At 42.1% G+C, this 15,304-nt stretch overlaps 1 protein-coding gene across 1 annotated transcript in view; it reads right to left on the bottom strand.

Moving 5' to 3' along the window:
• Positions 1-1,763: 1,763 nt before the first annotated feature.
• Positions 1,764-15,304, bottom strand: part of NRBF2 (nuclear receptor binding factor 2) — a 13,634-nt gene continuing 93 nt past the window's right edge. Inside the window, exons 2-4 of the mRNA XM_008948757.1 lie at positions 5,974-6,058; positions 4,408-4,448; positions 1,764-3,296 (exon numbers count right to left, since the gene is read on the bottom strand). Coding sequence (XP_008947005.1) covers positions 2,580-3,296; positions 4,408-4,448; positions 5,974-6,058 — 843 coding nt within the window. The 3' untranslated portion in view covers positions 1,764-2,579. The remainder of the gene's footprint in view (positions 3,297-4,407; positions 4,449-5,973; positions 6,059-15,304) is intronic.

Raw genomic sequence — 15,304 nt, 5'->3', positions numbered from 1 at the left:
AGGGAGGGTGGGGGAACACGCCCAGGGAGCGCAACCCGGGTGTTTCTTTTTCCGTTTCACGATGCCAGAACTCAAACAAGCTGACAGGCAATAATCGACTTAAACAGTTTTAAATTTTCGGGGCATAAACCGATCGCTAACAGACACTGGAGAAGAATTTCCTTAGGTTTGTCACTGTGTATGTCCTCTAGTGGTGAGTATTCTCTACACAACCTTTAATTCTTTAGACGGCTGGTGCAACTGCTTAGCTCTGAATTCAAATGGGAGAATCCCTTACTTTGAAAATTAAAATACATCATCTTATTTCATACCTTTAGCTTTTTCCCCTGGAATGTACAGAGTTTTATAAGGAGCTGTCATTATTCACTGGATTCTCAGCTGTGGCATGTTTTATGACCATCCTGTGCTGCTGCTGCCTGGGTTTGATTGTAGCAAAAGCCATGTGCTGAGGAGCCAGGCTGCAAGAATAAACATCTGCCTTGCAGGAGACAGATCCTAAGTTTTAACAACACATTCTAAAGTAGCAGCATGGAGTTTTGCCCCTACTTGGCCATCTTCCTACAGAGAAGGAGCTGCCTTTGGATCTGGTGTGGGTTTGTTTTTTTTTTATGCAGCTATATATGAAGGGGTAGTTTAGTCTTAAAAACAGAAGGTAGAGTTTGAAATTCCCCTACCCCACCTCTGAAGACTACTGGCTCTTCAGCAGAGGTAGCCAGGCTAAAAATGGCTCCCTCTGCAGCTGCTGCTTGCAGAGACAGCTGAAATGTCTCGCTGTAGCCAAGAGCCCTGGGCTGTCATCCCTGGCAGTGACGTGAGATAGGTGCTTAAATAAAATTATTTCCTTCTTGTGAGCACAGAGCATTCTCTGCTTTACTCACCTGAACAGAAACACTGTGCTCCACTGCCCTGGCACCTGCAGCAGCCAGCCAGGCAGCTGCCAGGGGAGAGTGTAACTCACCCTTTTCTGGGAGCAGTGAGCTGGGGCTGACCCGCAGCAGGTTACCTCATCAGAGCTGTCCTGTGGGGCTATATGCCAAACTGCTACAACTGAAAAATAGCATTTCTTTTTTCCCCAGCAAGATTAGTTTCATGCTACAATTCACCACAAGGGACCTCATCCAATGAACTTGTCTTACCTTTCTTTCCATAGACTTTTTCTAGCCTCCAGTCCCTACACTCCTTCAAGCAAGCACAGGAGACACCAGGTATACTGAGGTAAGGGAAGGTTTGCACAGCAGTAAGGTGTCCTTGCTGCACTTCCAAATCCACTCTGGAATAAAAATGTAGTCTTAGAAAGCAAGCTTACCTTGTAACAGCACAAGAAATAGCTAAGGCTGGGCAGCTGGCAACACTTGACACTTTTCATTAATCAGTAACAGCTAAAGTTAAGCAATGCCTCACTGCAGGGCAGGGCTCGGGCTGACCCAGCTGAAGGGGCTGAGGGCCAGCAGCCTGTGCTGCCCTCCCCTCAAGCCAGACCCTGCAGAACGGGTGTGCTCAGCTCCCGTGGGGCACCTCCTCCAGCTCCGGTCCCTGGGCAGAGCGGCAGCGCTCCGGGGGCGTCGGGAGCCAGCCAGCAGCCACGGCACCTCACCCATGGGCAGGGCCCCCCGAAGTCACCCCAGCCTTCCCCTACCCCATCTGCTGGGTGTCCAACACAGAAGTTCAGCTGCACGTGTGCAGTAACGCTGTTAGTATAAATCTTAATTTGTTTTCTTACACTCTGCAGCATGAGTAGAGATTTAACGCACGTTCAGTGTCAAAACACCTTGTTTTTTATTTCCATATCCTTTTTGAATCAGGTTAAGCTGTAAACAATTTCTTTTTCAATCAAATACTGCCAGCTAGAATTACTTCCATTCATGCATCACTGAAAACAAAAAGGGTATTTCTTCCTTAAGTATAGATTTTTCTGTTTTAAACAATGTCACTTTGTACAGAAACCGATCGCTAGATTCGATGCACCCTGATTAGTTATGTAAACAGAAAACCCAGAAAAACCTCGTCAACAGGACTAAGAAGTTGGTTCCTTCATAGAATGGAAATTAAAACCTCTCCTGACTTGAGGTTAACGAGGCCAGGAGTACAAAGCGTGGCACGTAAATCCATCTAGGAGGTGTATAAATTGCACTGTATCTGAATTAACAAAGTTATGCATAATGAAATGCACAGTTTAAATTCATGCTAGAAAGTAATTTTCAATATGAAGTGGCAGCCAACTGGCAACCGTAACAGTTAGGTTCTGCACCATCCTTTATGGCATTATAGGAAACTATTACACATAGCATACTTTAAAACCCTGAAGGATTGCATTACTCGAAACATTCTCCAGGCAGTCATTTGGTTTGAGACATTGGGAGAAGGACTAAAGAGCTTGCTATCTCATACCCATTATGGTACCTTTAACTTTTATGAAGTAGATCAGATATGATGAGTATTTCACAGTAACAAAGTTGCTTTAATGCCTTTTCTCCAACAGTAAGATTGTGTTAGGTATTTCTGCCCTCAGCTCACCATTGTCCTGGTGGTTTTCCCTTTTCTTGAGTTTGGGTGACTACACTGAGCACTTTTCCTGGTTTTTAACTATTCATCAGTCCTTTCAATATATCTTCAGAGAGTTCCAGCAGAGGGAGTTCGGGGGACGGGATGTCCAGGGGGGGAAGGTTGGGGATTGGAATGTCCTTTGCCTTCCCAGCAGTTGTTGCAAACTTCTGCCAAGTCGCAGACGAAGACGTCGTGTCTGAGTGCTGCTGCAGACTCCACAACTCTGACTTCTCAACAAAGTCAGCATCTACATCCAACTCCTTGTCTACTGGAGATTTTTGGAGTCTAGCTCTTTCTGCTTTTAACTGCTTATTCTCTCTCCTTAATCTTTCATTTTCAGCTACAAGAAATTCTACGTGCCGCTTCAAATCTGCAATTTTGGTTGCCTGCTCTTCTATTATTGTTTTGTCATCTTTTGGAGCTTTACTCCCAATACATGCCTCCACAGGCTCCTTTTTTTTCTGAAGCAGAAATAACAGCGTATCCGGGTCCCTGTCAAAGACACACTGAAGATCCTGTGGATGTTTCTCTGCGGAAGGGCTGTACTTCTGAGTGACAGGAACCAGGATGTTTTGATCATCAGCGTCTTCAGCAGACGGCTTATAAGAAGTCTGAAGATGTGCAGCTATTTCCTTGTCAGTGTTCTGCTGGGCTTTCAGCTTTTCCTCCCTCTTTGCCCTTTTCCACCTCTCCTGGATGAGCAGTAACTGTTTCATGTGACTATCCCTTTGTAATTCCAGTGATAGCTGAGCCTGGGTAAGAACAAGATTAAACATCAACAAGACTGCTAAACAAGCACAAGACTGGTAATCCCTAATCCCACCTGAATATTCAGGCAGGTAAAGTTACATGCATGTAAATATTGGCATGAACAGTGTCACAGCACGCCCAAGGGAGGGGGAGCAGCTTTTATCATTCAGATACTAAATCCAACAAGAAGTGCTCTCTGCTTGTGCAGTGCAACAGGTTCGCATGCGTCACCCCAATTTAGCATAACTACTGGTACTGTGAAGGAGTGGGTTAATGTTTGTCTTTTGGGGTTTTGTTTTGAAGTCACTGACCAGGCTACATGACCTCCTGAGCGACAGCACAGGGAGTTTAACTGACTTATGACCAACACCAAGAAGGAAGAGATTCACGTGACCACACACAGCCACACTTCAGCTAATTACTACAAAGTACTGGTATGCTTCTGTGATGGTGTCAGTGTAGACATCAGATTAATAGCACCTGACACTAGGCAGAAAAGTGCTCCAAGGCCAGATATGGTCCCAAAGGATTCAGCCACGTCTAATGAAGGGGGTGGCGGGGTGGTTAATAACTCCCAGGAACCACTTGGGTAAGAGGCTACCATTTCTCTACAAGATTGACCCTTTGGTGGAAAGACAGATGTCTGATCTCCAAGAGTAACTTGTTTTGATCATACCCAAAGCCTGCTGCTACAACAATGCTACTCCATTCACATATTTGTGCAACGAAAGGTGTAGGGCTGTTGTTCCAGGGATTCCTCAGTCAGGATGAATAAAACCACAATTACAGACTGTAGATGAGATGCTGAGCTTTGTGTCTCAGCAAGTCAGCCTAAGTGCCTCACAGCAAAAGTAAAATATTAAACTGGTTTTATCACCTACTTGAAGATGCCTTGCAGACTAGAAACCATTGCTGGAGAACCCTTGGGTGAGTTCTCTTGTCCCTGCTCCATGTAAACTTGGAAAAACTCTCAAGGAAGGCCAGCATCACTGCACTTCTAAAAATCCTGGTACAGTTGCCTGAGAGCAGTATGATCAGTCAGGGCACGATATGACACACAGGCACACAACAGAACCACAGCTGATTCTGGTATCTGCTGCTGTTGGGGCTCACCTGCTCTGACTGGGTCAGCTTCATAGCGTCCGTCAGGTACGCTGCAGAAAAGAAAATTGATAAATGCTTAGGGCAGGGTTAGAAAACCTGAACGTTTCCATAAAAGCTAAGAAAAGTCTTCAGACCTTCCGTATTTTGAATCCCCACATAAAAGCAGCAGCCCAGAGGCAAAGAACTCACTGAGTTGCAGTGTCTGGAAACACCTGCTGTTTTTCAAAAGTCTGAAAAAATTACTGTAAGATCATGTAATGCATGCTACACCCTTCCCATGGCATCCTGTTGGCTTATGTTGTTCCAACTTGTTTTTCAGAGGACAGCAGCCATTTCCAGAAAGTCTCAGAAGAACAACTTTCCCGTGAAGGGAAGCAACACAGCTAAGGACCAGACTTCTAACATACAAGCATTTTAAGACAAAATGGGGTAAGTAAAATCCTCTTGCCCATGGCACAGCAGTATTACAAAATCATGCTTTTAAATTATAGTCTTGATGAAGAGGTATCGTCTGTAGTTCCCCACTTTTTTCATCAACTTCCCCTCCAAACCAGAAAAAGTGCTGGCTTAGAGTCAGAGCAGCTCTTCAGAATTCAAGTGTACTTCGCTGCTGCTGAAAATGGCAAGGTTTAAGCAATTCTTAACCAAATTTGGAGGGATTTAAGATAACGGCACAGAATCATCAGACAAAGAAAGCCAAGAACCATTCAGTGCATTTCTGTGGTTTTGTCTTGGTATACAACATGAGGGAAACCAAAAGGGAAAGTCTGCATAGTAGAATGAAAGTACTCTCACTGCTCTGAGTACTCACAAACACCAAAGAAACGATCACTTTCTCATTTTTCTAGTATTTATGACTGGACAGCAAGGATGCCTGCTATCTAGGTTACAGTGTTTGGAGTAGTCACTTATTTTGTCTCCACACGAGCCCGGTCACTGGCCATGTCCCGCTTGTTGCACGGATTGAGAACTCCTCTTTCTTCTGCCAAGCAGTGCCCCACTGTCAGAGAGCTGACGGACTCCAGTACAAATAAGTAAGGCCTGGTGGTGAAGGGGACAGGTGAAGGCACAAAGTGTCACTTAGGAGAGGCTGTCAGTCACAGTGTCAAGGCCTGTGATGCAATCTGCTGGTTTGCTCGAGTTCTGGGAAACCTGAGCTTGTCACCTGCTCTTAGCTGTCCTGATGCAAACACATTTAAGTGTTTCCTTTCTCAACAGAGAAAACAAGTGACTTCAGCTAGGAAAGCAGTGAAGTAAACAAAGTGTGAAGTGAAACTGGCTTACAGCAGGTCCCCAGCTGCAGTTTGTGCATGATACAAGGTGTTGGCTTCATCCTCAGTCAAGAACTGTCTTCACAGTGATAACCACCCCCAATCACAACAACTTTGGAAACACATGACTTGAGTTGCTCATATTAGAAAAGACGTCTCTAAAAGGGTGCCTGATCTGGACTGAAAACCAAATCCACATTTTTAGAATAAAAACTTGTATAGGTAGATAGAAATTCTACTTACATGAAGCATGAAAATATAGAAAATGATTTTAAGAGCTGGAACAGGAAAAATACCTACTCACCAGCAGCTTTTTTGTGACAAGAAATTGCTTCTTCATATTTCCCTGCTGCCAACAAACGGTCTGCTTTTCTACTCTGCTGGTGAGCCTTTAAACAAAAAGAGCATTACATCAGTGAGGGTTAACTGACAAACAGTTATGCCTGTTTCAAAAGTAATCAGTACATTTAGAAACCTTTAATGATTCCAGTTTTCAGGCTTCTAGGCTCAGATCTCCCACTCCCTTCCAAGCCATATAATTTGATTTCTTCTTTAATACTACCTTACAAGAATCTGTACTGTACAGGTAAGAACTGAAATTTGTTAATGCAGCAAAGATGGCATGTGCACAATAAAATCCTTTTGAAACTGTTCCTCAGAAAGTCCATGTTCTTACTATCAGGCAGGCATTTACTAAAGTACCATAAAAAGATCATGAGGCCAGAATAAGTTATTTAGATATTTAAGACCAATTTACCTGGCAGAATGCAAGACACCTGAACTAAGTTTCAGCTTAGAGATGGTTTTACTTTTTCTGCTGCCCCATGCCCATGACTGCTTTACTATATGTTGAGTTTGAAGTAAACAGACATCAGGTACCAGGCACTGGCTCTGTGAAACAACAAAACACACTTAAGAATCTGAAGTAAGTATTTGCCAGTTTGTTTAAGATGACTGTTTCTCAAGCAAGCCTTTACCAAACCCCTGCTGACTGAACCTGTAGAGAAAATAAAGCTGAAGGTCTGAAATCTGCATCTCTAATTCTGTTTCTGACTCTTACATGTTCTCTATTCCCTCCATTCATCCAAATCATAGAATCATGGAATGTCTGGGCTGGAAGGGACCTCCAAAGGTCATCTAGTCCAACCCCCCTGCCACAAGCAGAGACATCTCCAACTAGATCAAGCTACTCAGAGCTTCATCCAGCCTGATCTTGAATGTCCCCCGGGATGGGGCCTTCACCACCTGTCTGGGCAACCTATTCCAGGGGTCTGTCACCCTCATACTGAAGAACTTTTTCCTAACGTCTAACCTAAATCTACCCTTTTCTAGCTTAAACTCATTGCCTCTCATCCAGTCACTACAAACCCTTGTGAATAGAAATAAAAGCATAAAATGAAATAGAAGCATAAAACATGTCAGACTTCAGATGTTTGGTGAACACAAGCCACTGACTCACTTTAAGCATGTTCCAGGATCAACATAAAAACGAGCACATTTGCCCCTATCTGAAGACATCAGAACACCTGGCTACCTGCAGACTTTAGGGAGTTACATTTTTCTCTGTCTCCTGCAGTCTTGGAAGAAGCACCAAAAGTCAGATAAGCCAAACAGGACAATAACATTATTCTATCAGGACTAATATAGTACTTACACTAACATCCATTTAAAAAATGTTTCTAAATGCAGGTCAAGTTCTTTGTCATCTTTGTCCTCCAAACTGACTTACCACCTATGGTGTTATAGTAAGTTCCATTTTCTACCAGAATTTTAGCAGCTCTGACATCACAGAAAAGAATGACTTCTACACAGAACACTCTTTTGGGCAACAGCTGCTCTGAATCCGTAGCAGTTCTATCACTGTACTTGGACATTTGGCTTTTCTAAAACTGATTTCATATGCTAATATGGACTGTTCTTAAAAAACAAAACAAAACAAACCCCAACAAAGCTCCTTGATTCTTCACAATAAATATTTTGGACATATCCTTCTTCCTCACCTTCATTCAATCCTCACTGCATTAGCAATGTTCCCCGTTTCTTATGCCCTGAGGTTAAATAATCTTAGAAGAAGTGTCTTTCTATTGGAAAATCATCTATTTTATGGCCTTTTTCTATGGACTCCTACAAATGACATATGCCAGAAAGATAAACTTATTTCCCACGGGAAGAAACAAATGGTATCAGGTCATACAGAGCCATCTCCTCAGTTATTCATGGCAGCTCATCCAGTTACAAATTAGCTGTGTCATGGAGATAAAAACACCTGAGCTAGCTCCTTGCAAACCAATTTATCAATAAATGAGTATTGATACAGCTGGTTCTGCAAAGTGCACAGGCAGGGCTGAAAAATTTTTGAAAGAGGAAACAGGGTAGGTAGAGACAAAAGAGCTAAAAAAGAATTCAACAAGCCAGGAGCCTGGTTCCATTTCTTGGTTTCTCCATATAAGAATTTGAGTCTGTTTTCAAAGGTTATTTTCATGTTTTAAACTATTGAAGCATATCTTACTCAAATGACTTAAGCACATGCAGAACATCTGAGGACAGTCAACTGATAGTTGATTGAGCAATTACATTATTTCCATTCTCAGTAAACTCCCAGTGAAGCTGAAGGGAGTCTGGAGAAGTTGGGCTAGACTATGAAGAAAATCAGGAAAACAGTCCAAAGATGGTGGCAAAAAGAAGAGCTAAGACCCTCTAATTACAAATGCATATTACAAGATATCTAGATGTCAGGCCATCTTACTCTGATGTAGAGCAACAGACTTCCCAGCAGAAACAACAGGAACCACAGCAGTGAAAAATCAGTCTCAGCACAGCCTTGTGTGAGCAAGTGAGGTGTTCTGCAGTCACTCACAGGAGAGGAATTCCTCATTGTATATGTTTTCCTGCCAGCTTGACAAGGAAATATTTACTCATTTGTTCCACCCTGTGTTTGTTCCAATTAGTTGATTATAGAAGGACCAAGGAATTCCTCCCATTTTCATAGTAGATTATTCATCACCAGCAGTTTGAAGGAATTAGTGGTGGTATTTCATAGCAGCAAGTGATGAAGATGCAAACAGAAGTACCTGGATGCTTAATAGCTATGTTATCATGGATAAGCTTCTTCATCCTGTCTAGTCTGTGGGTTTATTCTTAATGCTCAGTTACACTCAGTCACACAGCATCCAACCATTGTTAGCAAATTTGTTTTGAACTCAGAGTGGCCTGTAGCCCATTATAAAACTGGCAATGGAAGAATCGGTCCTATCTCGTAAAGTGAAAAAAAAATGGCTCTCAAGTTTATTCCTGGGCTGATGTCATGCTAGAGGAAGGTGTTTACACCAACAATTCCAGAGCTGCTATGTTGGTTCCCAACAGATTCAAGCAAGGCTGCTTAAGAGTTTGGTGCTGCTGCTGTGGGGATTACAGAAACAGCTGCTGCATAGCTGTGGTGGGGTTATAGACCTGATTTCTCTTTCCTCTTCCAGTTGCAGTGCTGGAAATAAATGTAGGATGTGGTGTAAGAATAATAATAAATTATTAACAAGCTATGGAATTCAAGGGGGGAAGCACTTCAGCAACTACTTCCAGATGTCCCTCTCAACCCAGATGAGCAGGAATTCCCAGTTGGTAAATGGACAGGTGTAACCACTTGACTCCTAAGAGGAAGCAGGTGTGGGTGAGGGATGACCAAGCTTAAAAGCTTCCTCATCTTGCTCCAACACCTTTGGTTCCTAAGGGATCTGTGTGTGCCTTACTGTGTCACCTGAACCACTCTGGAACAACTGCAGAAGCAGGTAAGTTAGATAGTTTTCCTCAAATGTTAAAGCTGTAGCTGAGATGTCAAGGGATGGTATCTGCATTTCTAAGTTTGTGCTCCTATTGCAGAGAGATGCTCCAATTTGATTGTCCACCCAAACAGTCTGAATCATTACCTATGTAACCTCTGAGCAACAGAATTAAAAAAATAATTAAACAGCCTTCTAAAATAGCAGTGTGGGTCCCCTCTTTACCTAGAGCTTTCTTTAGCAGCCCAAAAGTTAATGCTCAACTTTTTTTGTTGTTGTTGTTTTTTCCCCACTATAAGCTAGACAATGATGTGACTGCCAGGCTATGAGAAATGAAGCCATGAGGCCCACTTGCCAGATTTCTTCCCATTCCCTTAAACAAAAAAATAGAAATGCTATGTTTCTTTCTAGAGCTAGTGCACCTTTATAACGTAAATGATTACTACCATATGATTCCAGCTCAAGTTGGAGGGGGGGAAAAAAAAAATAAATTAAAAGCTGCTGTTTTTCCCAAATGATTCTAGTTGAGGGATAGCTATTACAGAAAGGAGAGTAACAGGGAAAAAAACCTGCCTGATCCTGCAGTATTTTTAAAAGGTAGATGTTGTACTACCCTCTCCTAAGAGCCATAATTCTCAACAGTCTTCCTGCAGCTGAGACAGACAGTCTTGTGTACATTTTTATTTTCTTTGTTCCCCTAATGGGAACAGCTCCTTACTGGACAAAGCCATGCTCAAGATGTTAAACTTACAGCCTTCTCTGTTTGTGGGTTTGAGACAGCAGTTACACTAAAAGTGAATATAATAAAGACCTGTACTCTAACTTATGCTAAATAGGAATATATTTGCCACTAAGCCTAAAGAAATGGCCATGTGTGGTTTTATTATCAGAAGCAAGCCCCCTTAAAAATACTCCTCCTGTTCTGTAGAGAAAGCTAGAGTTGACTGAAGGAGATACAAAAAAAGGCAGAACCCATTGTGACTGCCCAGCTAAGGCCACCAGTCACGTTAGCTCCATTTTCTGCCTTTGAAAGCCTGTACTTACCAAGGTTGACAGAACAATTCAACTGTAAGTTACACATTAGTGTGCCTACAGAGCAAAACAAGTATGTGAAACTCCTAAGAATGTGTCCTCAACTTTCAAAGACTCCTCACTTTGTATTGAACTGTAAAGGTGTTGATGTTCAACTTGCTTGTAAGCAATAGTATTAAAATTTAAATATATGGGCAGACCAACATTAATTCACTAACCAGCTCTGACTACATGTGTGTTCCCAACCTATTCCAGATTTAAGATAAAATGGTTAGTCTGAGTTCCTCACCACACAAATGCAATTAAGAGATCTGGAATGAAGCCAACTCACATTCACGTTGCTTGGGCTAAGTGGAGTCTTCAAAACCCCACACAGACATACCTGCAGCCTTTTCTCTGATCACCTGCAACTTCATTAAGGCGTGGTAACCTTTTACCTATTCCATAGTCAAATCAACCTCATTCTCTTCCTTTTCATCCATTTCATACGATAAAGGCACTAAATGCTTCAACTTGCTTGTCAGAGCCATTTTATGGGCCTACAGTTCTCAGCTGATTTGGTAATGCTTTCCTTCTCTCCATATGTAATGCTGCAGCTGGTACCACACGAGTCTGGCAAACTGGAGCTTATAAGCTAAATGAGAACAGTTCCAGTGCTCTGATAATAATAAACAAAAATAATCTTCTATATGTAGCTCCAAACCACATGGCTCAAGCTGTTACAGCAACTGACCTACCTCTCAGTAGGGAAAACTGAATCATCACACAAGTGGTCCAGTAAACAAACTATTCTAGGAGCAACAATTTCAAACAAGTGGGGCAGAAAGGCTTCAGCTGTGACTTCAGTCTGCTCCCTCTCCAGGCCTCTATAAGATGGCTTCATTTGGGTCTCTAAGCTGTTAGGTGTGCTTACTCACAGCAAACTGTGTGGTGTGGCACAGCAGGTAGGCACTGCTGGTAGGTACCCAAACAGCAGGGGCACCACTGAGGAAATCATGCTTCTGTCAACCACTCGTAGCTTAGCTAGTTACGTTCCTGACTGAGAGCGACTGCCAGCTGTTGTTTGAGCAGCTCTGTGTTGTGCTCTAACAGCAGTTCTATGACAAAATTTGACGTTGTTGAGCTTTTCCAAGGAGGCTGTTCCTGATCTGGTGGCTTGGCTGAGTACCTGGTGTGTTGCCTCAGCATCTCCAGCACTGTGCTGGGGCAGATGTGCTGCTGCCTCTGTGGGTCCACACCTCACGCTGCCCTTCGCTGAAATGAACAGCCCCACACAGATCAAAGGTGGGAAACCAAGACAAGGCTTCCACCACTGTGGTAAAAACCAACTCTGTGTTAGGTGTGTCTATATAATGGTACTTCCACTTTCATTACCTACAAGCTTCTTTTCTCTAGTTTGAGTTCCAAACTGACAGCTTCTGCCTCTTTCTTTTTTCATTTTAGATTGGAAGAGCAAGTATAGCAGCTTTCAGGTTAATCTTTATTAAAAAAAAGAAAACCAAACAAAACCCAAACTGAATGCAGTGGATCTATCATCTGTAGGTTAACATATTCCTGGTTTTCCTACCAAAATAACAGAGGTTCAGGCCAGCTTTGTGTCAAACACATTGGGCCATGTGGTTTAAATCTTTCAGTCTCTAGTACACTTTCATAGGTGCTTTCTAGTTTCTCCTCCTGCTCTCCTATATTGTGCATTTCCTCTGCCTGCTGCTGTGCCCCTGTGGATGCAGTGCTCACCGTGCCTCTGCACCATTTCTTCAGGCAGACCACTGACTGGCTTGCACTGCAGTGGCTGCCACTGGAGGCTTACAGCACCAGTACTAAAAGCTTCTGTCACAGGAGATTCTTGCCATGTGTGTTTTGGTGTGTTATTCTCACCCCAGCCACTCACCTGTGCTCTTCTGGTTTTTGGGTCCCTTACACAAGAAACCTAAGAGGTAACAGATATTCACCAGATTTTGGATTGTATTTTATTATAAACCATATGAAGAGCTATTACCTTGTAGGAAGAATACAAGGCAGAGGTGGTATGGCTCCTTAGCAAATATTCTATAGGAAGATACTGGGGTATTAAAGTAGAATCAGCAGAGTTATCAAGTCATGGGTGTTGGACCCTGTTCAATGAGCAAGTTTTGTTTATAGCCTCTTCCTGAGGTTGATACCATTTAGCTCATATTTTTACTGTATTACTTCCAAGGTTCTGATGGTCAGCAGGGTGGTATTGTGCTTTTTAACTGATACCTTTTGCTCCTACTCCTAAGGTTAAACTTATTGCTGGATATGAGATGAGGATTCTTTGACTACACCAGATGGCAGTAGGAATTTCCCCTAGCTAGTAGGTAGCACAGAGAAGCTCTTAATTGCATTTGGTTGTTTTTTGTTTTTTTTTTCTACAAAGCATCTTTCTTATGAGACTTACCTTAATGCTTTTGCAGTAAAAGTTTTAATCTGGTAAAGAATATTGAGATGTCTTAGTTTACAGCACTGGATTACATGTGAAAGCTGGACTAGATACCCACTGCATGGTTGCCTGAAGGTCAGGCACTGCACTTAGTCCACAGCAGTTCTAAGTTCCACAGCACAACCCAAATATTTTATTTGTAGAGTTGAAGAACTGGCTTCCTTATTTGTAAAACTATAAGGATCAGGGATTTAACACATTCTTTGAAGACCAAATGATGTTTCTCATCTGCAAAGCATACAGCACACTAAAAGGAGAGAGAAAGAGGTAAAAGGGCAAGAGGAAGAGACAAAATGAATGCTCAAGTATCAGAGCTTCCCCAAAACACTTTCCCATGGCTCCAACAACTCAGACAATGGCAACCTGTTTTGTAGAATTTTTTTCAACTTATTCCTAAATGAAGTATCACTGGATACAATCAATACCTTGAGGACAGTTCAATGGAAAAATCAAATCAGCAGTTAGTATTGTAGCACAGGCCCTAGAAACATTAGAAGGAAAGATGGGGTTAGACTTGGCATGCAACAAAGACACAAAAGGTGTGCAAAAAGATAAGAGTAACTTCAAAAGGGGAAAAAAAAAAGGGGGGGATTCTGAACCACTAAAGCCCAAATTCTAAAAATGTAGGTCCATCTGAACTTATTAGATGTCAAGGTCAACAATTAAAACTTCCATTAAACAAAAAAAACTGTACTTAAGGAAAAACAAACAAACCCACCCACTAAAAACCAAAACACAAACAAACAAAAATACCCAAAACAAACCACAAACACAAAAAAAAGCCCACCAAACCACCCAACCCCAAAACAACAACCAAACACCAAAACCCAAAAAAAAAACAGGTCTGGAAAGCCAATCAGTATTTGTCTACTGCCATCTACAGAAGTAATTCAGTGAACTGGGAAAAATAAAATATAATTAAACTAGGCAGGCTAAACAAATTGACAAATGTATAAACAGTAATGGAGACAAACAGCAATAGGAGTGATTAAGTGCAGCCAGTGTGCTACACATTGACAGAGAAAGGGAGACACGACGATACTCCAAAACTAATAAGGATAGGGTGGGGTTTTTTTAGTCAGATCAGCTCCCCCAGAAAATCAGAACAGTATCCATGCTTTCCAGTAACTAAGACTAGATGCTCAAATACAGAACTAATGAACAAGTTTTAGAAGACAAAACGTAGCAAATTCTAATGGAAAAAAAAAAATGAAGAAAAATGAATGTCACAAGAACTAGCAAGCCATGATATACTGAAATAAGGATAATGTCTTGTACTTAAGTCATCGATAGCAGATAAATAAGCCTAACAACTAGTGTATCCAAAACCACTTTGCATTTTATGGTTGTGTGGTTTGGGTTTTTTTGGGGGTTGGTTGTTTGGTTTTTGTTTTGGTTGAGGTTTTGTTGTTGTGTTTTTTCCCTCCTTTCTGATGGTTTGGCATCTTTGGAAAAAGTTGTGCTTTTCCAACCTACAGGAACTAGACTTCAGTAAAACAAGAGATTTACAGGAGAAGCAAGTGAGATACATGACACTTCAGAGTATCAAAAACTGAAATGAACATCCTTGTACTGCAGGTTGGCTCCTTCCCTGAATGTTGTTGCAAATCTGAAACTCAGCTGCAGAGACTGTGAATATAGAAGTTTTGCTTTGCAAAACTCTAGTGACTCCTGATCGTGTCCTTGTAAAAATGTAGGCATGTTCTAACCATGGTATTGTACCTGTTTAAGCTCTTGTCATGGAGAGTGCTCATGGTGCCTGACACAACCTGGAAAAACAGTTAATTTTTCTGTATAAGATGATCCATTACTATATTGTGCAGCATTTTGAAGTTTTTGTATGTCAGGATAATCCTTAAAAGGGAGTAGGAACATAGGCACAGGCAACTCTGTAATTTTCTGTAAAATACTATAAAAAGCAACTTTTTCCCTGTATCATCTGTTAGGCAGAAGTGTCTTGATCTTATTGTTAGCCTGGCGCTAGGCAGGTGTGGTCACTGCACACTCCTGCTGTGTGATGGTCTCCAACCAGGCTTTGGTCACTCCTGCAACCCCCAGGAAAGTGATCTCAGTAAGGAACGTTACTAACGGGCAATATCTGCAATGCTACAAAGTTGATACTTTCAGCCACTTGCTCGTGAATGCTCAAGGATCATTTTCTCCTCCAAATCCCACACTAGATCTGCTTTTAAAAAGGTTTTTAGTGTCTGCAATAGCTGTAGCTTACCCGTCTTGCACTACTGGGCTGCAACTTTGACCTCAAAACTCACTGCATCAACAAGTGACAAGAGCTTTCTACTTCCTGCTGTTCCTTATTCCAGTCAGGCTTCCAGCACACAGAGTAAAGCATCATGAGACAGCCTGATGCA

Source organism: Merops nubicus, unplaced genomic scaffold (genome assembly GCF_000691845.1).
Source record: "Merops nubicus isolate BGI_N331 unplaced genomic scaffold, ASM69184v1 scaffold33971, whole genome shotgun sequence".
NCBI lineage: Eukaryota > Metazoa > Chordata > Aves > Coraciiformes > Meropidae > Merops > Merops nubicus.
Note: the sequence above shows the minus strand (reverse complement) of the source record. Positions and strands in the feature narration are given on the sequence as shown.